This window comes from Somniosus microcephalus, chromosome 8, assembly GCF_052327205.1.
Source record: "Somniosus microcephalus isolate GS21.2 chromosome 8, FLI_Smic_1.0, whole genome shotgun sequence".
NCBI lineage: Eukaryota > Metazoa > Chordata > Chondrichthyes > Squaliformes > Somniosidae > Somniosus > Somniosus microcephalus.
Window position 1 is genome coordinate 33,054,361 of NC_140994.1, and position 24,962 is coordinate 33,079,322.

At 45.3% G+C, this 24,962-nt stretch overlaps 1 protein-coding gene across 3 annotated transcripts in view; it reads right to left on the reverse strand.

The window, feature by feature from the left end:
- Positions 1-15,133, reverse strand: part of habp2 (hyaluronan binding protein 2) — a 79,853-nt gene extending 64,720 nt beyond the window's left edge. For 2 of the 3 annotated variants that reach the window (XM_085994477.1, XM_085994476.1), the window contains exons 1-3: positions 13,096-13,200; positions 12,143-12,161; positions 1,456-1,524 (exon numbers count right to left, since the gene is read on the reverse strand). In XM_085994477.1, the coding sequence (XP_085850603.1) occupies positions 1,456-1,524; positions 12,143-12,161; positions 13,096-13,164 (157 nt within the window). In that variant the 5' untranslated portion in view covers positions 13,165-13,200. Of the gene's footprint in view, positions 1-1,455; positions 1,525-12,142; positions 12,162-13,095; positions 13,201-14,390 lie in introns of those variants that run through there. The other variant, XM_085994479.1, reaches the window with a different exon arrangement.
- Positions 15,134-24,962: the final 9,829 nt, after the last annotated feature.

A 24,962-nucleotide genomic window follows, 5' to 3' on the forward strand; every position in this document is an offset into this window, starting at 1 on the left:
GTCATGTAGTGGCAAAGTGGTCTGAGGTGTTGTAATGTTCTAGGATGGGTAATAAGTTAAAGGATTTGTCCTTTATTTGAAGGTGGGGGAGATGGACTAAGGCAGTGGTGGCAAAGGTAGACTGTATGAAAAATAAGAGATGTCTTCAGTAATCAGTTGTACTCAAATGCTCCCTGTAGCAGTCACCGAGGAGGTCTTGAGTGAAGGTTATCGTGATGCTTCCCTTCATCTACTTCTGCCTCCAAAGTAGCTAGGGCCACCTCTGCAAGAATTTCCCAAGTCCAGGCTTTTTTGGATGCTGGAGTCAGCAGGGCACATACCCTTTAAGACCCTGATGGTTCTCCCGATGACCATTCTGATAGGGATATGTACCTCATTGTAGTGTTCCTCTGCTGCTGTTCGCTCAACTCTTAGTGGAGTCATTATCCATTAAAGCCGGGGTTACACCTTGTCATTCCTGTGGCTGCCTGTAATGATCCAGTGCCATAAAAGTTTAGTGCTGTTGTCACCTTTAATAGCCACAGACAGAGCCACTTGGGCAGATAACCATGGTTGCACATCCTCAGCGAGTACGTGGCAGAGCTCCCCATTTCCTCTTAGGTGAAGTGCACTCTTCTAATACACATCTCTTCTCTAAGGTCCTCATAGGATCTATATTGCTTATACATTCCTTTTGAAGAGGGGGTGCAATATCTGGTGACATTCATCCTCCTTAAATGCTACTTCATTCCCCTTTCCTCTAACCTCTCCTGTCCCTCCTCCATGATAATGACATGCAAATATATGCCCATAGGAAATGGCATACCTACTCTTGAGAAGCCCTCACCGTTGGTGGAGTTGGTCAAGTTCTCCCAGTGGACTCACACTCCAGTCAGTTAGAAGTCTAATGCTGAATACAAATAAAATGCTTTGAAATATCCTTCCCAGCTGCAATAGCTTACACCTAGTGCATTGCAAGTGTAAAAGCAGGAAATTCAGTGCAGCAGAGCCACTGGCACCATTATAATATATGCTAATTTGATGGTTGGGGAGATGGCAGATGGATAACAGGAAGCACCGAGAGGTATGTGGAAATTTGGAGGGGATCAATTTTGGGGCAGGTAACGAGAAGCAGCTTCCACCTAATTTGCTGGCTATTAAAGGTACTTGTCCCAATTTTTCACTCTAGACTCGCTGAAAACAACGTGAAATTTCAGGGCCTACAAGCTGGTGTGGAGTTAAAACTAAAACTAATCTTCTTGGCAACTTGACTACAGTAACAAAAAAAGAAACATGAAACAAATTATGCTTATTTTTGCTGTTCTTTTACATAACTATAAATTTGCTTACTTTTATTCAAAGTAGTGTGAATGAATATTCTACTACATAGAACACTTTGCAATGTACACTTTCTAAATGACGCAAATCAATAAGTACAAGATAATTTAATAAGTTTAAAAAATATTGTTCACAAACCATTATTATCGTCGGAATATTCTAACCACATGGGATAACTGTCCTCATCCAATCCTGTAGGATCTTCCCCTAGGATTGGATCACATTTAAATATTACTTTTGCAATATCGTGAGTTCAAACATATCAATAATTAGCAAAGCAGTGGAAAACTATTTCTGCTTTTATCTCTGACAGTTTTCTGGCACTAAACAGCCAGCTAAATTTTTTACAAAGATTTATTTTTATCAATGATCCTGGAAGATTTGTTTTAAGAATTATTAGCATGCAGGCAATTTCATAAGAACTTAAGAAATAGGAGCAGGAGTAAGCCATGTGGCCCCTTGAGCCTGCTCCTCCATTCAATAAGATCATGGCTGATCTTCTATCTCATCTCCATTTTCCTGCACTATCCCCATATCCCTTGATTCCCTTAATATCCAAAAATCTATCGATCACTGTCTTGAATATACTCAACAACTGAGCCTCCACAGCCCTCTGGGGTAGAGAATTCCAAAGATTCCGAAGGCATTCGATAAGGTGCCACCCCTTATTGGGAGACTGTGACCCCTAGTTCCAGACTCCCCAGCCAGGGGAAACATCCTCCCTGCATCTACCCTGTCAAGCCCTGTAAGAATTTTGTATGTTTCAATGAGATCACTTCTCATTCTTCTAAACTCTAGAGAACATAGGCCTAGTCTACTCAATCTCTCCTCATAGGACAATCCCCTCATCACAGGAATCAGTCTGGTGAACCTTCGTTGCACTCCCTCTATGGCAAGTATATCCTTCCTTAGGTAAGGAGACCAAAACTGTACACAATACTCCAGGTGTGGTCTCACCAGGGCCCTATATAATTGCATTAAGACGTCTTTACTCTTATACTCAAATCCTCTTGTAATACAGGCCAACATACCATTTGCTTTCTTAATTGCTTGCTGTACCTGCATGTTAACTTTCAGTGATTCGTGTACAAGGACACCCAGGTCCCTCTGAACACCAACATTTCCCAATCTCTCACCATTTAAAAAATATTCTGATTTTCTATTGTTGAGGTCCTGCTATAAGATTGCTTTTGGTCATGTATTTGAAAGTGTTAAAGAAAAGTGCTCAACACAACTCTGCTTTTGTTCATTTTGCTTGTGTAAAATATTTGCAGGGTCTTGTTACATTAGGCTAACATGCTCATTTTATTATTCAAATTCCTTCTGTACAGAGACATCTTAAAATTATAAATCCTAATGGAAGATTTCTTTTGTGCTCCGTTCGGAAAACCATAAATGTGTTTTTCATAAAGGTATTTACAATTTGACCACACATAATGTAGGAAGGAATTCTTATTCCATGGTTTATTTCTTAAATGCATATTCAATTGCTCAGGATGTACTCGCAGATCGTAATAAATGTTGTGAATTCATATCATGGCAAATTAAAAACATTTTCAACTTTAGTCGTGGCAATCAAGAAATAATGTTAGATGCTTTTAAAATTTCCCTTTTTTGATTTTCAAGTTTTTACACTCCTTTTCTGGAGAAAGTGATTCATGCTGGTTTTATAGATCCAGAGGTGTCAGATGTCATCTGGTACGTTGGCCAAAATGGCTTCGACTCTCAGTGCTATTAGGCCATTCAACCACAGGAAAACACAGCTGTGCCTAATCCTACCATCACTTGACATTCACATGCACATAATTTCCACCAAAGGTTACTGGATAATGTTCAGGAGTCGAATTTTTTTTTCCTCTCTGTGGCCCAAGGACATTGGGACAATTATTTCAATTTTACTACTTACCCAGCTGAGATCAGCTAACTCAGCACAGACTGGGGATTGGACCAGAGTTCATTACTTCTCTGCAACATTTTTTTTATTAGGAGAAACTTCTGTGTCCTGATAAGCGGATACTTAACTGATTAAATTTGGGTTTTTTGGAAGTAAGCTTTAAACTGAACTGTTAACTTAATGACCTGAACTGGACAATTTCAGATTGAGTCACAAATAACTTTTTTTCGAATTCTGAATGCTGTAGGCTTGAACGCATCAGTCCCTTTAATGGAAGTGACACAACACTTAACACAAAGCAATATTTCCCACTGCGTGTGTGCCGTACTATTTTCACAGGTATCCTCAAATTTACGAGCATCATTATGGCAAACGGGCACACAGATATTAAGGCCTAGAAATTTGGTGGGCTGCGCCACCAGTTAGCGCCCAAAGAGGGCACTTAGTGGGTTTAGCGCCACTGGCCACGCCTCCCGCGAAATTTAGCAGGGCGCTAATGGCGGCATTAGCCTGTAGCGCTGCGCCACCACCGATGACGTCATCAGTGTGCGCAGCACCCCGCTACCACCCCGATCGCGAAATTTGGTAGCGCCCCCCGCTGTAACGCTGGTCGCAATTTGCGACCGGTTCAGGGGGGCCTACCTGCGGCAGTAAAGGCGCTAATTAAAGGAGAGGTGTGGGGCGTCCATTTTTTTTGCTGGCCGCCTGCCAGCACCTCTCCTCGGTGCCGGGCTCTCTTGCCGGCACTCGCGATCTCCCATCGCGCTGCAGCAGGCCCCTCCCCTTTAAGAAGGGGAAGAAGGCCTGAAGTACCGCAGCGCGCCGTGCCACAGCGTGTGGCGCTGCGGCATGTTGCGCTGCGATTTTCAGTTGCAGCGCCCCAAGAGGGATGCGGGGCGCCTCGAGCAGCGCCCCGCTTCCGTTTGGGGCGCTGAAACTGAATTTCCGGCTGGCGCTCGCGGCTCCTTCCGGGGCAGTACTTCCGGCGCCCAGGCGATTTGGGGCGCCACCGAATTTCTAGGCCTAAATGTCACTAGACCCAAAGCAACAAAGCTAGAAGTATGTTTATTGTTCATAATATTTTGTATAATAATAATAATACTTGGTGGTCTAAATTTGGCCTCCAAGCTCGGCCTGCAGGCTAGTAGGGACCATCAAATCTTTGACGGTCTAGGACTGGGTAATCTATCTGCACTCTGTCAATCTTAGTGATGGGGAATAGAACAATTATGGTGTTCACGTTTCTTTTGGTCAGTCACGCATCCAACACAAGCAGAAACTCATTCCCATGCTTAAGAGCATCTAATTCAAGCGAGTGAGAAATCTATACAGGTAGTGCTTCTGTTTGTCCAATATGGACTGCACACTCCTCACAGAGAGATGCACCATGTATCTAAATTCAGAGAGGGCTAACTGCCACAGTCCTTACTAACACCATCTGATTGTCTTCCTTCAGTCCAGCCTTATGGGTCTTGCCCTCACTTCACTATAATATTAACCACTAACACCAAATCCAGAACAAAAAACAAGTTCATCAAACATATCAAATCCATCTGTATCTAACAGTTATCAGAAATAATTATGAATCACCCTTGTTCAAGCCTTTAGTGCTTGTCTTGTGTGCTCATTTACCTATTCTAGTGCTCTTACAAAGTGTGAGGTGGAAGGCTGCTGAGCTTCCATTGAGGACACTTCAGATGGCCGTGGTGGGCGACCTCGAGCAGTTGTGGGCTTTGAGGGCAAGACTGCAGTGTCTCAGCATGGACCGCAGTAGCTTGGCTCAACTGGCTGCTTAGGACTAACGAGGGCACTGGCGGAATGAATGGCAGGGTGAGCAGGCATGCTGTCATCCTGAGAGATGATAGCAGCTGCCTCTCCCATGGAGCCAAGGACGCTCTCCTGGGATTGGGCTTCAGCACTCCTGCGGCTCTGCGCGAGAAACATGTGAGAGTGGATGTTCCATCTCGGACTCCTGAGGTCCCCACCATCACAGATGCCAGTTTTCAGCCAATTCGATTCGCTCCACGTGATACCAAGAAACGGCTGAGCGCACTGGATACAGAAAAGGCAATGGGCCCCGACAGCACCCTGGCTATAGTGCTGCGCCTCTAGCCAAGCTGTTCCAGTACAGCTACAACACTGGCATCTACCCAACAAAGAGCAGGACAAATCCAATACGGCCAATTACTGCCCCATCAGCCTACTCGCAATCATCAGCAAAGTCTATTATTAAGGACATGGTAATAGAGCACTTGAACAATCACAGTATGATTAGGCAGAGTCAACACTGTTTTATGAAAGGGAAATCGTGTTTGACAAATCTATTAAGAGTTTTTTGAGGGTGTAACTAGCAGGGTAGATAAGGGGGAACCAGTGGATATAGTATAATTGGATTTTTGGCAGGTATTTGATAAGGTGCCACACAAGACGTTGTTACACATGATTAGGGCGCATGGGATTGGGGGTAATACTCTAGCATGGATTGAGGATTGGTTAATGGACAGAAAACAGAGAGTAGGAATAAATGGGTCATATTTTGGGATGGCAGGGTGCAACTAGTGGGGTGCCACAAGGACCAGTGCTTGCGCCTCAGCTATTCACAATCTATATCAATGACTTAGACGAGGGGAGCGAGTGTAATATATCCAAGTTTCCTGATGATACAAAGCTAGGTGGGAAAGTAACTGTGAGGAAGATGCAGAGACTGCAAAGGGATATAGACAGGCTAAGTGATTGGGCAAGAAGGTGGCAGATGGAGTATAATGTGGGGAAGTGTGAAATTATCCACTTTGGTAGCAAAAATGGAAAAGCAGGATATTTTTTAAAAGGTGAGAGACTAGAAAATGTTGGTATTCAGAGAAATTTGGGTGTCCTTGAACATGAATCACTGAAAGTTAACATGCAGGTAATTCGGAAGGTAAATGGTATGTTAACCTTTATTACAAGAGGGTTGTAGCATAAGTGTATGGAGTCTTGTTGCAATTATAGAGGACTTTGGTGAGACCACATCTGGAGTACTGTGTATAGTTTTAGTCTTCTTACCTAAAGAAGGATGTACTTGCCTTAGAGGGGGTGCAACATAGGTTCACTAGATTGATTCCTGGGATGAGAGGGCTGTTCTATCAGGAGAGATTGAGTAGAATGGGCCTATACTCTCTGGAGTTTAGAAGAATGAGAAGTGATATCATTGAAATGTATAAAATTCTTACAGGGCTTGACTGGGTAGATGCTGAGAGGCTGTTTCCCCTGGTTGGACAGTCTAGAACTAGGGGTTATAGTCTCAGGATAAGGGGTCAGCCATTTAGGTCTGAGATGAGGAAAAATTTCTTCACTCAGAGGGTTGTGAACCTTTGGAATTCTCTGCCCCAGAGGGCTGTGGATGCTCAGTCGATGAGTATATTCAAGACTGAGATTGATAGATTTTTGGAAACTAAGGGAATCAAGTGATATGGAGATAGGCCAGGAAAGTGGAGTTGATATCGAAGTTCAGCCATGATCTTATTGAAAGAAGAAGCAGACTCGATGGGCCTTATGGCCTACTCCTGCTTCTATTTCTTATGTTCTTAAAGTGATGGAAGGTGTCGTTGACAGTGCTATTAAGCGGCACTTACTCACAAATAACCTCCTCACCGATACTCAGTTTGGGTTCTGCCAGGACCATTCAGCTGCAGACCTCATTACAGCCTTGGTCCAAATATGGGCAAAAGAGCTGAATTCCAGAGGTAAGTTGAGAGTGACTGCCCTTGATACCAAGGCAACATTGACCGGGTGTGGCACCAAGGAGCCGTAGTAAAATTGAAGTCAATGGGGATCAGGGGGAAAACCCTCCACTGACTGGAATCATACCTAGCGCAAAGGAAGATGGTTGTAGTTGTTGGAGGTTAATCATCTCAGCCCGAGGACATCGCTGCAGGAGTTCCTCAGTGCAGCAACCTTGGCCCAACCACCTTTATCTGCTTCATCAATAACCTTCCCTCCATCATAAGGTCAGAAGTAGGGATGTTTGCTGATGAGTGTTCAGTTCCATTCAGAATGCCTCAGGTAATGAAGCAGTCCATGCCCAAAGCAGCAAGACCTGACAACATCTAGGTTTGGGCTGATAAGTGACAAGTAACATTCGCGTCACACAAATGCCAGGCAATGACTATCGCCAACAAGTGAGAGTCTAACCACCACCCCATGACATTCAATGGCATTACCATCATCGAAACCCCACCATCAACATCCTGGGGGTGACCATTGCCCAGAAACTTAGCTGAACCAGCCACATAAATACTGTGGCTACAAGCAATGTTTCCTTTATGCTGCGCGGCCGCGCAGTGCTCTGCAGCTCCTGTGCAGCCGGGTCACCCGCTTTTAAATAGGAAAATATGCCCATGCACGGTAATTTGAAAAAGCAGCGTGGCCCCTTTTAAAAATTAAAGGGAACATTGGCAACAAGACCATTTCAGAGGCTGGGTATTCTGCAGCGAGTGACTCACCTCCTGACTCCCCAAAGCCTTTCTACAACCTAGAAGGCACAAGTCAGGAGTGTGATGGAATACTCTCCACTTGCTTGGATGAGTGCAGCTACAACAACACTCAAGAAGCTTGACTCCATCCAGGACAAAGCAGCCCGCTTGATTGGCACCCCATCTACCACCTTAAACTTTCACTCCCTCCATCACCAGTGCAATATGGCTGCAGTGTGTACCATGTACAAGATGAACTACAGCAACTTAACAAGGCTTCTCCGACAGCACCTCCCAAACCCACGATCTCTACCACCTAGAAGGACAAGGGCAGCAGGCGCATGGGAGCACCACCACCTCCAAGTTCCTCTCCAAGTCACACACCATCCCGGACTTGGAAATATATCGCTGTTCTTTCATCATCGCTGGGTCAAAATCCTGGAACTCCCTCCCTAACAGCACTGTGGGAGTACCTTCACCACACAAACTGCAGCAGTTCAAGAAGGCAGCTCACTATCACCATTTCAAGGGCAATTAGGGATGGGCAATAAATGATGGTCTTGCCAGCAATGCCCACATCCCATGAATGGATAAATAAATAAAGGACTGACATGATGCTCTGGAAGCCCCTGTTAACAGTGGCTCCAAAGCAAAGATGGCAGCCCATCTGAGCTTCCATGGCAGCTGTGCGAGCCGTCAGAAGAGGCTCCATGATGGTGGGTGCCACTATTGTGTTGATGGAGTTGACCGCTCGGTCCATGTTGGACAGAATGGTCTCAATGCTCTACCTGAAGCCTTAACACAAGTTGGAGCTGGACTCCTCCATGCTCTGTAACATTGTGTGCACGCTCGCTGCCAGGCTGCCCAGTACACCTAGCATTTCCTGGTATATGCCCATCAGCCTTCTTCTATAGGTTGGGCCTTCAAAGTCAGCATCTGAGTTTTCTGCAGCATTGCTAGTGTGTGATCGCACCCTCTGTCGAGCTGACACCTGTGGTGTCTTATCCCCCTGTCCTAATCCTGCACATGTCCCTGATGATTCACCTGTTCTTTAGCCTAGTGTCTAAAGTATGCGTGGTGCCAGTATCTGAGATGGTGCTTGTGAGGATGAGATCAAGTGATGCTGCATTATTAGTAAGGTGGGCCTCCTCTTCCTCAAGTCACAGAGATATGTGCACATCTCCAGCGCCTGAAATGAGAAGGACAAGTGTTAGCTCTTATTATAAAAGGAGAGCAGAGAGAGGGAAGTGGCTGGTGAAAGCATCTGCAGTTTGCCATGCAGTGTGTAGGCTGAGATATAAGTAAGGAGGGAAAAAGAGGATAAGGTGTGAAGAAACCCTGAGTAACGTCTCCTCCAGCATTACCAGCCATTATTCTGTCGCTGCCCATGATGACAAGCCTGCTTTCTTCAAGGGGGGGGGAGAAGGTGTGCAGGCGAGCTCAGCCTCCTTTAGCAGCGCGCTATCTGGAGTCGTGGGGGACCTTCTTCTGCAAGTAAGAAGGGAATGTGTTAGTGACATTCTTGTGAGGTGTTTAGTGAATGTGCCTCTCATGGAGGAATAGCTGAGATGCTGTGTGTCAAATGTGAGGTGTGGGGAAGTGAGGGTTGCAATAGTGGTGACTGTGTGAGCCTTAGGAGGTGGTGTAGTGAAGTGTGGTGCAGTGATTGTAGGTGAGCGAAGGGAAGCGGGTGAGACGAGTGTTGTGCGTAGTGAGGCTGGAGGTGTGAGCAGAGAGTAAGAGAGCAGTATTGATACCTTAACAACTCTGGTGAGGTCATTGAACTTCTTTCGGCATTGCAGCCATGTCCTGAGAGCTAAGCTCCTGGCATTGACCTCCTCTGTGATGTCTTCGCATTGGCAGCAGAGGTGTTGCCTTGAGGGCTTTCTGCCCTCTTGGGGCGAAGAAGATTTCCCTCCTCCTCCTGTGCCAGGGACTCCAAGGCAGCATTGGAAAACCATGGTGCTCTCTCAGAACTTGCTGCAGCCATTTCTCTATGCACAAGTGCTTCCCTGTTGTCTGCAGTCAGAGTGCACCTCCCCTTTAAGAGGTGCTGACTACCTTTAAAGTGGCGTCAGGGATGCCCAATTACTGCCCTCCCCCCACAAAACAGACATGCAGCCATGAATAGCGTGGGTAGTGTCATGAATCTTATCATTCATGAAGAAATGACTCATGAAATAACACTGGGTGGTCAGCTGGTGGCGCCGTCCAAGGAGTATAAATACTCGGGCGTGGGCCCAGCTTGCCCAGGACGTTTTTGTAACCAGGAACTAGTGATGTAGCTAGAATCTCATGGTTGTGAAACAGTTGATTAAATTGACGTAAGAAAACTCACTAAGCCTTGTTTTATATTCAATCAAGTGACTAGTGAGTTTTCTTACATCAGGTAGCGCTGGCTGCACACCTGACTCATGATAATGTACAAGCAGCACGAATATTACGTTTTGCCTGGGACAACAGTAACAGGCGTGTGCAGTGTACACATCAGCCCCAGCGCACTCATTTTTGGGCACAATCGAATTTCTAGGCCACTCTCCTCACAGGAAATTCCAGTCAGGGTGTGACTGAAGCATAGTTGGCTGGCATTCAATATGAAGCCCACTTCGTTCTGAAGCTGGTTGAAGTTATTTGTGGGCAGCTGAAGGGATTTATCAACTATTCAAGGGAGAGGTCTGGACAGTCTGTCTGTAGTTCCCATCTAAACGTAACCCAATCTCCCATTCCTTTCTTCAACTTTCTCTTTTTACAAAACCCCCTAACCTAATTCCATGGCTTATGTTATTAGTTATACTCAACATAGTCCTATCATTAAATAATTGAATCCATACAAGGGGGTTGTATTTATTGTTGAAGTGAGTCATACTAATTGAAATGTTATGTCCACTGCCTGCACCAGGCTGACTAGTGCGCTGTACATACAATCAATATAAATTACCCATTGAATTGTATTTGTGTAGGGGACCATGTATCATGTTGCATCAATCTTTTGTATTTCCAGTTTTTGTCATTCCACATGACTAGGAATTTCTACACGTAAATGAAGGTATACATACCCAGCTATGCCTTGGTAGAGTAAGTTTCTTTGAATAATAGCTTGGAATTGCAGATGTGTCACAGCAACCATAATAAAGAAGCAGTGGGGGTACCTTGTAGGCAGGCATACACACCTAGTTACCAATAACCTGCTTGCTGATGCTTAGTTTGGGGTCTACCAGAACCACTTGGCTCCTGACCTCGTCATCACCTTGATCCAGACATGGATGCCTGCCCTGCGACCTTTATCGCCAAAAGGGGCAGGAGCAGCATTGTTGTGGGAACACCATCAGTTCCCCTCCACGTCGCGCAACATCCTAACTTGGATAAAAATCACCATTCCTTCCTCATTGTTGGGTCAATATCCTGGAATTCCCTATCTAATAGCATTGTGGAACCACCATCATCACAAGGACTGCAGCGGCTGAAGGAGAAGACCTACCAGCAGCTTCTCAGGGCAATGAAGAATAGTAGAGGTCTTGTCAGAGTCACCCACATCCCAAGAATTTTTTTTTAAATGTTGGCACATGCAAGACTGTTGATTTGTTCTCTGTGCTAGCTGAGAAACATTATGGTTGGCAATATCAGTACGGTTTGTTATAATACGGTCTTCAGAACATCTGGACTGGCAGCATTGATCAAGAATTAGAGCATTGTTCACTGGCGTTGAAATTATGCCATGAGTCAAGGACTCTGCCAGGGTACTTCCTGTTGGCTAATCAGAGCCATATATTGAGAAATCAGGCATTTTAAAACTGAAAATATTTTCCGGTCAATGGTAAAGTGAGGACAATTATCTGGACATGGGTGGCAAGTTTGTAATTTTAAGAAAACAAATAATACTCTCTGCGATTGCGGAAAAATTAGGCAACTGCAGTCCTGCCACACTAAAAGTAAGACATTTCTTGGGGGGAGGGGGGGAGGGAGGAAAGGATGGTGGAGGGTTTAGGAAAGAAATATATTATTCCAGAGAACGTTGCTTAAAGTTAGCTTCAGCACCAATCCGTTAAATACAGAAAATCATGGATGGGGGTCAATTACTACTAACTTGCCTGATTTACATAAAATGCCCATAGGAATGTTAACCTGTGTGGTACTGGGTCAGAACTGCTATATGAATGGTGGCCCCTTACTGCCTGCTGCTAATGAGGCAGTAAACTCACTGCCACCTAAAAGATAGGCCCCCTTTTACGAGATTCAAGTCAAGACCAGTTTTATATTGACCCACAGTAAACTTCTATTAAAGAGCAGTGAAAATTCCTGTGTATGCGCATGTCACAATTCTACTTTTCATCTCAATGCACGCATTGTCCAAATGATGTACAGTGTGCAATGTTGTTAGAGAATTTTATGAACTACTCAATCAATTGCCAGTTCTTTTTTAAACAGAACCTTAACATTGAATATCATTGTATATACATGTAGTTTTAAAGAAAACACTTACCATTATCACTATTGGCTTTCTGTGGAGAAAAATAAAATGACAGTTTGAAAAGTTATATGTGAATTTAATGAATTGTATAAAGGGCCATTTATGACTTTGAAAAATATGTTTGAAAACTTTCAGGCAAGGTAAGTCTGCTGAGATACATCTGCTATTTAAAGTAATTCCATGCTCCAACCTAAATTATATTGACTACAGTACAAACTACAGCAGTGCAGATTTCTCTTGTTACAGTTTAAATGTCTTCACAGTGAAATGGAATTGTTGATGAAATGACACGATGACATCACTGCGTCAGCAATTACACTGTGTCACGTTTGCATATCATTCAGGTGAAGTACTTGCAAAAGAAAAACGTCACCACTGACAATGTCCCTTTAAGACAAAACATATATTTTAATTAAAGGGGAAATTAATTCCTAGCCATTTCTTTTATATACATTGAATAATTACTGTGACCTTTTCTCAGCTGTTTCTTGTAAAGCTTGCCTCCACGACATCACTTTTATTACTTCAAATAAAAACAATGTAATGGGGAATAAGCTCTATGCAGGAAGTATAAAAGCAGCATGACCTCATTTACCTAGAATTCATAGCAAGAAAACGATATCTTGTAACCCAAAGGCCTAATGAATTGAATATAGAGTTTACTGAACATAGAAATCATGAAAAAAGCCAGGGAAAGTGCGCAATAATCAAATGGAGAGAAAAACAAGCAATGTAATAAAAGGATGCCTCATCAATAGTTTTGAAGTGAATGGACAAATTAAATTTTACAACATGCACAATTTTTAACTATACTATAGAAACCGGAAACTTGTGTGTAGTCATTTTAGTCCTGGAGTTATGCTTACATAAAACAAGTTGCTAAGACTACACTTTTCGTGTTTCTACTTTAAACAAAAACATTGCAGTTATACATTTTAAAAGCTGTGTAAAATGTGCTTACTTACGGAATACGACAGTGCAGCCAGCCAGATGAAAAAGCACCTGGTAATTGACCAAACTATTGCTTTTGGCATAGTTCAAAGATTTGGAAGTACTATGTTTCACTCTGGACATTTGATTTTCTGCTATTTATATTACAACACACCGGCATAAGTCCAGGGTCATATGAGCACACTAGAAGTTATTAACCAGTCTTCAAACATAGATAATTTAAGGAGGCAAAAACTTTGACATTGGTAAAAATGGCAAAAAAAGTTGAAATTATTATAACTGCATAAATAAATGCAATGGCTAAATAGTAATCTCTTTGGCTGAACTAATTCTCAACCGACCTCCCATTTAGAATGCACGTTTAGGGACTGTTGCCTGATCATAGTCAGGGATATAAGTAAAAAGACCATCTCCTTAAATTGGCATAACATGTCTTTGACTTTGCCTCATTATTTTCCCATTAACCTCCTCTACTGAATGCATTGACTTATACATATAATACCATAGCTGACAGTGACTCACCAGCACCTCGTCCAAGTATCCACTCTAGAGGATCATTTTAACTTTGGGCAATAATGTAAAACAGCCGATATCGAATTGGCTGTCCGTTAGACACCCCACCTGATTTTCTGTTACATTGACTTCAATGGAAAGGAAACTTGGATTTGGATATGTACTTGAAGTGTTGTAACCTACAAGGCTACGGGCCAAGAGCTGGAAAGTTGGATTAGGCTGGATAGCTCTTTTTCACCCGGCACAGACGCGATGGCCCGAATGGCCTCCTTTTGTGCCGTAAATTTCTATGATTTTATGATTCTAAGATTCCTACCAGTGCAAGGAGCAATTGATAGAATAGGTGTGACTATTCTGTCTAAGCTCCATATGACAACCCACTCAATTTCATTAATAGGAAAGGTTTTCTTTCCATAAACATCCACCTAGTGTGCGATGTCAATCACCTTATCATGCATGTTAATGCCTCCCACCCAGGAAGCTGTCATGACCCTTTTTATTGCGACAATTCACCATACCAGCCATGTTGACTCAGAATCATGTATCAAGATGGTTGGTTAGTGATCAGAGGTATCCCCTGCAGTCATGACTTCTGTTTCAAGTAGCAAGGAGGAGAACAAATATAATGAGGCCCATGGGACTACAAGAATTTTAATAGAGCAGACCATAGGGATTTTTGAAGTCTCGCTTTAGGTGCCTGGATAAATCCTGCTGTCCAGCCCAGCAAGAGTCTCTGGAATCATTGTAGCTTGCTGCATCCTACATAATGGCCTGAATCTTGCAGTCGGTGGCGTACCTACGGAGTACGCTGCCGGCATCCGAATAGCGTGTGCACTTGCCCGATGGGGACCATCCTTCGCGAACTTGCTGCATGACGCTGCATGCTAGAGGGCAGCCTAATGGCCCGCGGATCCCAGGGGAGCAGCGTGTGCAGAAGCGATGCTCCAATCAGGAAACAGAAGCAACGTGTACTCGGAGACTTGATCTTTGAAGCTTTATATTTGGAGAATTGATCTTTGAAGCCTTCTTAGAGAAAGAATAAAAGGAAATAAAAACGGGAATAGAATAAATAAATCAAAGGAAAAGAGGAGGCAGATTCCAGTAGTTTAATGGCACTCAGGAGAATCAGGGTGAGATTCAGTTAAATTAAAATCTGCTACACACCCACTTCTTTTAAAGAAACACAAAATTAGCAATGCTCACTCTGTTATTAGATGATTCTGTGGGTGCGCCTGTCAATTTGTGCTAACATTCTATATTTTCTCTGGGTGCCATCCCAAATGATACACTCAGGCCGGGATTTTACTAACTTTGGCGGGTCCATGGCGGGCGATGTCGATAGCAGGTCCCAACCTCGCTGCTGGCTCCAGCCCGCTCTGTGAAATGAATTTCCCTTGATGGGGCTTGTTAAGCTCGCTCAGCGCATTTCCCGGCCAATTAGAGGAAGCAGATTGGTGACGTCATTTGATGGCGCGTCATCAGCCGATTTCCTTAAAGGGACCACGTCCAACTTTATTTTGGCATTTGTGCTGTCAGTATTCCACAGCATTGAGGTGCTGCAAACACTGACAATCACTGCACAAAGCCACAGGGCTGCACCCAGGCTCTCCCATGACTCCCTCCATATGCTTATGGAGGGAGTCACAGCACGCAGGGAGGTCCTCTTCCATTCCCATGGGCGGAAGAGACCTCCCCAGGAGATCAACACAGCCTGGTTGCACATTGCAGAGGAGGGCACAAGCAGGGATGTGGTCAGGAGGCCCTGGGTGCAGTGGCGCAAATATTTCAATGATCTCAGTAGATCATAAAATGTTAGTACAAAGCCACACTCAATATCATCCTGCTGTGCCTCTCATCACATCCCCATCACTCTGCCTTCCCTACCCTACTCCTGCACATCCTTACTCACACCAACTTATCTTGCACCTCCACCCATCCCTCTCAATCTATAGTATCACATCCCTATCTCACTAGCCACCCCTCACACTCACCCTCATCCTAGTGCAATCATACCAACTAACAACACACAATGGTAGGCACTTGGGTGTTTTATTCAATGTTCATGTAAAGTTTCTGTTAATGTGGTGTCAAACATTGAATCCTTTATTTTCAACACTTTGCATTCTTGGACAGATTTGTGTGCATCTTTGGAAGTGGCTTAGTGAGTTGCAGTGAATGGTGCGTCATCATGGTACCCCTTGCAATGGTGATGAGTGTGAAAGGAATGGCTTGGACATTGTAGGGATGCTTTATGGTGTTGGTGTGGCACATCATGCGGCAGCCAGGGTGTAGTGTCAAGTGAAGTAAATCTGGCCATAGTGAGGCCATCTCTGGCCTCCCGGGCAGCAGTGTGGTCGGGTGCTGATGCTCTGTATCCTGTGCAGCATCAGGGTGTTGAGGAGAAGGTTGGTGGTGTTGTTGTTGGTGCTGCTAGTGTGCCTGGTGCTGCTGGTGTTGGGGCTGATTTAGGTGAGATTCTGAGCACCAAGGTGAGAGAGTATAAAGGGCACCCATGCTGATGGAACAGATGGCAGGTCAAGTAGAGATGACAGAAGCAATCTGTCAATGGTGAGGGAAGTAATGAGGTCAGAGTGGATGGAGACTTGTGTAAAGATTTGCAGCATGGTGAATCTGTTGTGGAAATGCAGTGAGGAAGATCTTGTGGCTGAGGGAAGATATCTCTGTAAGGTGGGAGCTTTTACTGTATATTTGAAGCTGTCAACTCAATAGCTGATTCAATGGCCACTGAACTCCCGCCTCAGCTTGACAGCCGTGGTCCACGACCAGCGTGGACCCCATGGGCGAGCTGTCAAATGCAAAAGGTAAGCTGAAAATCATTCTTAAGTGGCTCTAAACAAGCCACTAATTACCTGAATTGGGTCCCCTGCCGCTGCGTGTCGTGTCCGCTCAGCGCTGACAGAGCCGACATTGGGAAAGGCCCGCTGTGAAAAAAAACACTTTCCCACCCGACCCGCCACCGATCGCGCCTGCTGACCCCCTGCAAAATTCTGCCCTCAGGTTCTACAACTTCATATGTTCCTGGATGTCATCTAATTGGAAAAAAAAGCATTAAAAAAAATTCCAATACAGTAATAAAGCATCAGATGAAGATTCGGGCAATCCCTTATGCTGTGGAAACAGGCCCTGTGCCTGTTGCTACCAGCCGTAAAATTTTCATACGTAATTGCTGGGCAGTTAGTGGGCAATTAGCCCAACTCTGCAGCAGCATTTAAATTTTCAATGTCGGTGTGGTGTTAGTGCGGATAATCTGTCCAGTTGGAACTTGACAGATCGCAAGTTCGGGATTTAGCGCATGTCCCGTTCAAAGGCAGTATAATGGTATACTCTCAGAGTACGCCTTCATATCCATCGCAAATCTGGCCCAATATCACTATGCAGAAAGAGTTACTGCCTCCTGAAGCTGAAGGGGATCATGACGATAATGAAGAAGATAGAGAAATCTCTTCATTCCCATATCAAGCGGAGGAGGGTGCACAAGAAGGGGAGGAGGGACAACCACTAAATATAAGAAAAGAGTATATATAAATTATATGAAAATATATTTATACACTCAGGGATATATCTGTTTATACACTGTATGGATAGATCTGTATTTTTGTGAACAAACATGAATGTTTTCCGATGCTTTGGCAACATAAGATGTAACTTGTCATGCCAATAAAGCGATTTGAATTGAACTGAATTGAATTGAAGGTGGAGCCAGAGAGCCATCAGCCTGCAGCCAGAGAAAGGTGGCCGCAACTTGTAGCCGAGTGCTTCCAGTAAATAAAAGTTGTGAATCTAAATAAAATTTCTCCCCTGCCTGTACCTCCCCCCAACCCAACTGCCCCAGAAAGACCTGCTTTCCCAAAGGCTTCTGTACTTTGCCTCCATGATACAAGAGTTACGCTCTCACAGATCATGATCCCGAGTCCAAGTTGCAAGCATTCACAGAAATGAACTCTGAAGTCGATGTAGCCAAACATTTTTACTTTCCAGAATGAAAGTCACCAAAAGCTTCCAATAATTTCACACGCTCGAACCTCAACTATTTCTTACTGCTGGGTCTGCCCTTTGTGCCAGCTACCTTGCTTGCTCCAGGTCCTAATCTCCTACTTCCACAAGGTGCTCCCTGAGTGATGCAAGGTTGAGATGTAGTTGGCTGGAAAGATTCCTCTGGAGTCCTCAAGGACTGAGAATGTTGTCTCAGGGCAGAATCTGTTCTTGAGGGATCTGCTTCTGGTTGCCAATGTCTTGCATCGTTAAGGACAGCCAGGCTCAAGTCTGAAACTCCCTCGGGTGCTGGTATTGGAGGGGGTTTAAAAGTAATAGGCACAATCTCACACTCATGAGAGACAGCAACATGTGTTATCATTCCACGTATCCCCTAGTGCAGGACTCAGATGTGCTATTGGTGACATTACAGATCAAATAGTCTAGAAGACCTGTGAAAGTGCTGTGTTCAGGCTGACCCTTAAAGCATCTATTGAAGCAATGGTAGCTGCCATTCTGGAAGCCAGCAATCTCCTTAGAACCTCCCCCGGGTGCCTTGTTGCCGCAGAAATCTCCTGGACTGTCACTCCTTCCAGGGTCATGAGAAACTTCCTACAATATGTTGTAAATGCATGTGGTGGAATCATTCCACTTCTCCCTCATCTTGACCATATGCATAGAAACTGTCTCCACTGCCTGCACATGAGATCTATGCTTCAGAATCCTTTTGAAGACTGGGCCCCTGAAATCTAAGTCCCTAGGTTCTTCTGCCAAAGGTGGTCATTTCTACACTCTCTGTGGTGGAATGGCACTCTCCTCTTCCATTCCCAGGTTCTCACGCCCACTCATGCTTGGTGCCTCAGCCTCACCCAGTGAAAACCCTTCTGACTCAATTATTACTTTCTCCCAAGCGGGTTTGTCTGGGCTGATGCTGGGGCAGGTAAGATGCCATGACAGAATTGGTGAGGACGGTGCATAAGGTAGGGATCTTGATGAGCCTGGCTGTTCCTCTGAGCAGCTGGCCTCTTCTTCCAAGTCATCTATGATTTCAAAAACACAAAAGCTTGTTCAGCTGTGTAAACTCTAAAATGACTCTTGGAGGAAATAGCAGTTAAAAGTGTGGGCTTTGCTATACTTTGATAATCTACATAAAGCTGAAATGACCTGCTTTTATAAATCTGATCTAGGCACCTCGCCTCCTATTCCTCCGTCCCCTCGCCTCCTATTTCTCCGTCTCCTACAACCACTCCTGTTTGTCTGCCTATGAACTGCAAAGCTTCCTCCTTGTATGCCCACAAAGTTTTCAGGATTACTGTTCCTCCTCCAACCGCAGTTCCTCCTGGCCCCACAAAAGAAAGTGAAAAGCTTACCTTGAGGGCCTCTTCAGCTCCCCGATCCTCTTCAGGGTGCCCCTCACCTGGCGGGAAAGCCACAGCAGCCTCTCTGCTCAGTCCGCAGTTAAAATTGCTGTCGGGGCCCAATGACATCATCAGAGCCCAATTTGCATACGGGAATTAGGAGCCCGCTGGTGGGTGGCTTAGCCACCAGTCGAGAAGCGTCCATTAAAGTCAGAAACGTCGGGATTTGGGCAGCTTTCCGTCAGGTAAGCAACCTGGGGCATTTTAACTGCCCACCTGGTATGACTTCCATGCTGGGTGGGTAGGGTAAAAATCCACCCGCCTCCCATCCACAAACCCTACGGAATTTCCACCATTTGAAATTATTCGCTCTACAATATGTGGTCCCAGGATTGTTGTTACAGATAAGAGTAACACTAGTGGATGCAGACAGCAATATATGTACTGTTGCAGGTTCCATTCAGATGCTAAGGCTAAGGAAAAGAAAGATGTATAACAGCAGCGCAAATTCCCATTCCATTTGGAATCAAGTCTTCCATAAAATAGTCTCAGTGGCCTATTAATCCGCATGTTCTGTAACTGGCTACATTGCACATTAAATGGTCTGCTGTTCAGCCTCCCAGTATTTAGTCACCTTTGCAATTTATGCAAATGCCGTTCATACCAAAACAAGTTCCAGATACAGACAACAATTATACCAAGGAAGTACTTACTTTTTTCAACTTCTCTCAAACAATTAAACTCAGAAAAAATCTTAATTGTTTACCTAGCCTATCATAACTCAGAACTATAATTGAAGGAAACTAACCACCTTGTGCCAGAAAAACTATTGAAGTTCTCTCCAACTGAACAGATGGTGATTGAGGCTACAGTTATGCTGCAGCTCCTTGTCTCCGACTAATATCTGTGTACGGTAAAATGCAGATTTTCACTAGACTGGGGTTGTACTGCACCTCGTTCATGTTTAACTCAATGTGAGATCGAAAGGTTTTTGGAGCCTGATCAGTTGGACTGCCACTTTTCCGTTGACATGCATCAGAAACCATTTTGTATCAACATCATATCTGCACCCTGAGTTAATTAGAATCTGTTTTTCATCTGAATTGATTTTTTGTTTCCTTGCTACGTTTCCTCATTTGTAGATTATGGAGCTTGCCTCTTTGCCTTCCTCTCAGGCAAGTACTTCCTAGCCCACGTTTGGCTTTGTGGTGTTCCATGTATTCTGTGCTGGGAAAGGTAACAATCAGATAATACAAACCTACTGGATATTCTATCATTGTTTTATTAATACTATTTCAGCCACCATTTAAATTGTTACATATGTGACCCTGAGCGATGTCTCTTCATTTTGTCACATGCTAGGATGTGTCAATATTTGACTATACTTGAATACATTGCTTAGGCGCAATTGCAGTTAATATTTCTACAGCATTTTAACTAGCATTAAATAAACAGCACATCAATAAAGATCAAAGTACAAGTAGACACAAAAAAATATCTATTCAATTCTGTTCAAATACAGACATACGGCCTAGAAATTCAAAGGTGCTGCGTCCGTTTTCCAAGTACAAAATGGCCACCTAAGCATCCAGTATGACGGGCGGAGCACACACGCTCGTTACATGCTGAAAGTGCGCTGCCCACCATATTGGTAAAGGCAGAAAAAGAGGCTTTCAGGGTCCGCACCTAAAACAGGTATTAGGCCCTTTGCATATGCAAATAAGGCCTAACGTGTTCAGGAAAATGTGGTCTACATGTGGCCTAATCAGAGGTCCTTAAAGGGACCACTGGAGGCCACCACCAAAAAGATAAGTTGAAAAAAATACCTTAATGTGGAGCTGGGAGGAGCAGCAGTGCCGAAGACCATTGCTGGCCACCACTCGGCCTCATCCCAATCGCCACATCATCTCTCCCTATCACCTCCCTCACTCCCGATTGCTGCCCCCTCCCCCCTTTTCTGGTCATTCCCCCCTCCCTCCCGATCAGTTCTGCCCATCTCCCAGGACTTACCTGAGGGCCGCTGCAGGTGACACAGCAGCTCAAAATTAAAATCCTCTTCATCGGGAAGCTGCCTGGGGCGCTAAGCAGGCATCTGCACTCGCCGGTCTGATGTAACTGAGGCCTAATATTGGGTGTGCCTCGGCCCTACCCATTCTGGTGCATGTAATGTATATACCTTTAAGGGGGGAGCTATCTTTTACAGCTCATGTATACTGCAGTACCGGCAGTTACCACACCTGTATATAGTACTGAGTAGTAATCTGTACAGATCAGTTCCAGTGTGAGCCACGTTGAGTAAACACCTGTTGTACCGTTCTCCTGCAGTCTGTGTCTTATTATACACAGACACAACATTGGCGATAAGGCAAGTTCGAACCTACCTGCAACTCTGCATCACCTCCCGGGGATTCGTTCCTGGAGATCAGTGGATTGGAGGTCAAGGCCAGAGACTCGGGGGTCGACCACGGGCAACCGCCCAGTCATCCAGCAGAGACTCGAGAATTGCGGGGAAGGCTGTTGAGAGCCAGGCTTGGCTTTCCAGTCGAGGTGGTCCAGCGAAACGGGCTGGCAACAGGTAGTGCGCAGACCCTTCCCGGACAGCGGCGGGCTAGAGCCCGACCGAGCAGCACAGCAAAGGGCCGAGCGGCGTTGACGGGGGAGAGAGAGAGAGGGCAGAGCGCACAGGGCGCAGCCGGTGTTCAGGGGCCGAGCAGCGTCGAAGAGAGGGAGAGAGAGACGCGCAGAAACCCGCGAGGCGCCGCCATTGCCACGAGGACCGCTGAGAGCGGCGTTGGCAGCAGCACAGGAGAAGTGCGCGAAACCTACAGTGCGCCGCCATTGCCACGAGAACCGCCGGGAGCGGCGTTGGCAGCAGCGGAGGAGGAAGGAAAGCGCGGGAGACGCCATTTTAAGCCATTGGGAGACGCCATTCTAAACCACACCCAAAATGCCGAAGAGTGGCAGTATCACCGCATTTGACAATGAAGTCGAAGATTGGACTACATATGTCGAATGAATAGAGGTATACTGCAAGGCAAATGAGGTGTCAGATGACAAGAAGGCGTCGGTATTGTTAAATTTAGTGGGTGCAAAGACGTATGGTTTATTACAAAATCTAGTAACCCCAACGAAGCCAATGGGAAAGAGTTTTGAAGACATAGTAACGATACTACAAGAATATTTAAACCCCACACCACTGCTGATAGCAGAAAGATTCAAGTTTCACAAATGGAACCAGCATAAGGATGAAAGCAATGCTGATTATTTAACAGAACTGCGCAAACTATCGAAACACTGCCAGTTTGGAGCGGGACTGGCAGATACCTTAAGGGACAAGTTTGTGTGTGGGCTTCAAAATGAAGGAACCCAGAAACGGCTTTTATCTGAAAAGGACCTTACGCTGGAAAAGGCTTTCAGCATTGCGGTATCATATGAAGCAGCAGCACGGGGTGCTGCAGAGATACAACAGAGACCGCAAGAATATGGCACAAACAAAATGTCATATAGAACAGAGAAGTGCTATCGCTGCGGCAGAACAACACACGACCAGAATGATTGCTGGTTCAAAGACAAAGTGTGCAGACAGTGTGGAAAAGTAGGACACATAGCACGAGTCTGCAGGTCGGGAAAGAAAACCAGCAATAAGAAACCTACCAAAGAAAAGTACAAGAAGGTACATAAGATGACGGAGAATAGTTCAGACGAACAAAAGAGTGATAACGACTTCGAAAGCAGGGAACTGAGTTGTCTGAAACTACATAATATGATCACAACGAAGGATCACCGAACCATTTGGGTCAATCTCAAGATAGCAGGAGTCCAGGTAAAGATGGAATTGGACACAGGATTAGCACTAACAGTCATAAACCGACGGGACTACGAGCGGCTATTCTCACACATACCCTTGAGAGACACAAAAATTATTTTGAAGACGTACACGGGGCAAAAAGTCTACCCCAAAGGAAAAATAAGGGTGACCGTTATATATAACGGTAAGGAAACACCAAAACTAGACCTGTATGTATTGCAAGATGGAGGACCACCATTACTGGGACGTGAATGGATCCGGAAACTACAACTGGATTGGCATTCCATACAGGCACTGACTGTGGCTGACAAAAAGGATGACGACGTCACACCTGGGCGACTGTCAAAGATCCTAACTGACGTGAAAGAAGCGTTCCAGCAAGGACTCGGAACACTAAAAGGCATGACAGCGACGATTAAAATTGAAGAAAACGCAAGCCCAAAATTTTTTAAGGCCAGACCGGTACCTTATGCGATCTGCCCAGCCGTCGAAGCAGAGCTGGAGAGTCTGGAACGTTCAGGTGTACTGTCCAAGGTAGACTGGAGCGAGTGGGCTGCACCCATCGTCCCTGTGATGAAAAAGTTGTTGAGCAGCATGCCTGGGGAACCAAGGAAGGTTCGCATCTGTGGGGACTTTAAGGTAACAGTGAACCCGGTCCTTCACACCGTACAATATCCACTTCCGCGGATTGAAGATATTTTCGCCTCGCTATCTGGAGGGAAACGCTTCACTAAGATTGATCTGGCCCAGGCGTATCTGCAAATGGAGGTAGAAGAAGCATCAAAAAAATACTTCACAATCAACACCCATAAAGGTCTCTACCAATACAACCAGCTGCTTTTCGGGGTAGCATCAGCTCCGGCTATTTGGCAGAGGGCAATGGAACAAGTCCTGCAAGGGATTCCAGGGACTCAATGTTATTTGGACGACATCCTGGTCACGGGCGAAAATGACAGTGATCACCTTGCCAACCTGGAGCAGGTGCTCACTAGATTGCAGGAATATGGGCTCCGAGCTAACCGCCCCAAATGCGAGTTTTTTAGAAAACAGATCTCGTATTGTGGCCACGTTATCGATAAAGAGGGGTTACATAAGTCCCCAGAGAAGATTGAGGCAGTAGTCAAGGCTCCAGCACCGGAAAATGTGTCACAACCGAGGTCATTCCTCGGGCTGGTAAACTACTACCATAAGTTCTTGCCAAATTTGTGTACAATACTACACCCACTGAACACCCTACTGCAAACTGGGGTGCCATGGAAGTGGAGTGACGAATGTAGACGAGCTTTTCAGAAGAGCAAAACACTAATCACATCGAAAGAGGTATTGGCCCATTACAACTCGGCATTACCAATTCGGTTGGCATGTGATGCGTCACCCTACGGCATTGGAGCGGTGCTGTCGCACAAATTCTCGGGCGGCTCAGAGAGGCCAATAGCCTTTGCGTCACGATCACTAACCTCAGCCGAGCGTAACTACGCCCAGATTGACAGGGAGGCCCTCAGCCTAGTGTGGGGAGTGAAAAAGTTCAATCACTATCTGCACGGGCAGAAATTCACCTTGCTGACTGATCACCAGCCTCTTGTCTCCATTTTTAATCCGAAGAAGGGCGTTCCGGTGATGACTGCGCAACGACTACAAAGATGGTCACTTTTTCTAGGGGCGCACCACTATGAGATTGAATATAAGGGCACGAAACTGCATGGAAATGCTGATGGGCTATCATGCCTGCCACTGCCTATTGCAGAGGAAGCACCAGCAGTGGATCCTGTCGAAATATTCCATTCGACTATAGTTGAATACCTACCGGTAACTAACGCTTGTATCGAAAAGGAAACCCGAAATGACCCGACACTGTCTCGGGTATATGATTTGACGGTGAAGGGATGGCCAGCACATGGCGACTCACTGTTGCCAGCATTCTCGACAAGGAGAGAACAGCTGTCAGTGTGCCGGGGGACCTTGATGTGTGGATCCCGAGTGGTAATTCCACCCAAGTTAAGGGATCGAGTGCTCAATGAGCTTCATGAGGGTCATCTGGGAGGGGTAAAAATGAAAAGCCTAGCCAGGGCTTATGTGTGGTGGCTGGGAATCGATAAACAAATCGAGGACCTGACCAAGAGCTGCTCAGGATGCCAGAAAGTCCAAAATGCACCACCACAGGCCCCTCTACGACCATGGGAGTGGCCCTCATCTCCATGGCAACGGGTGC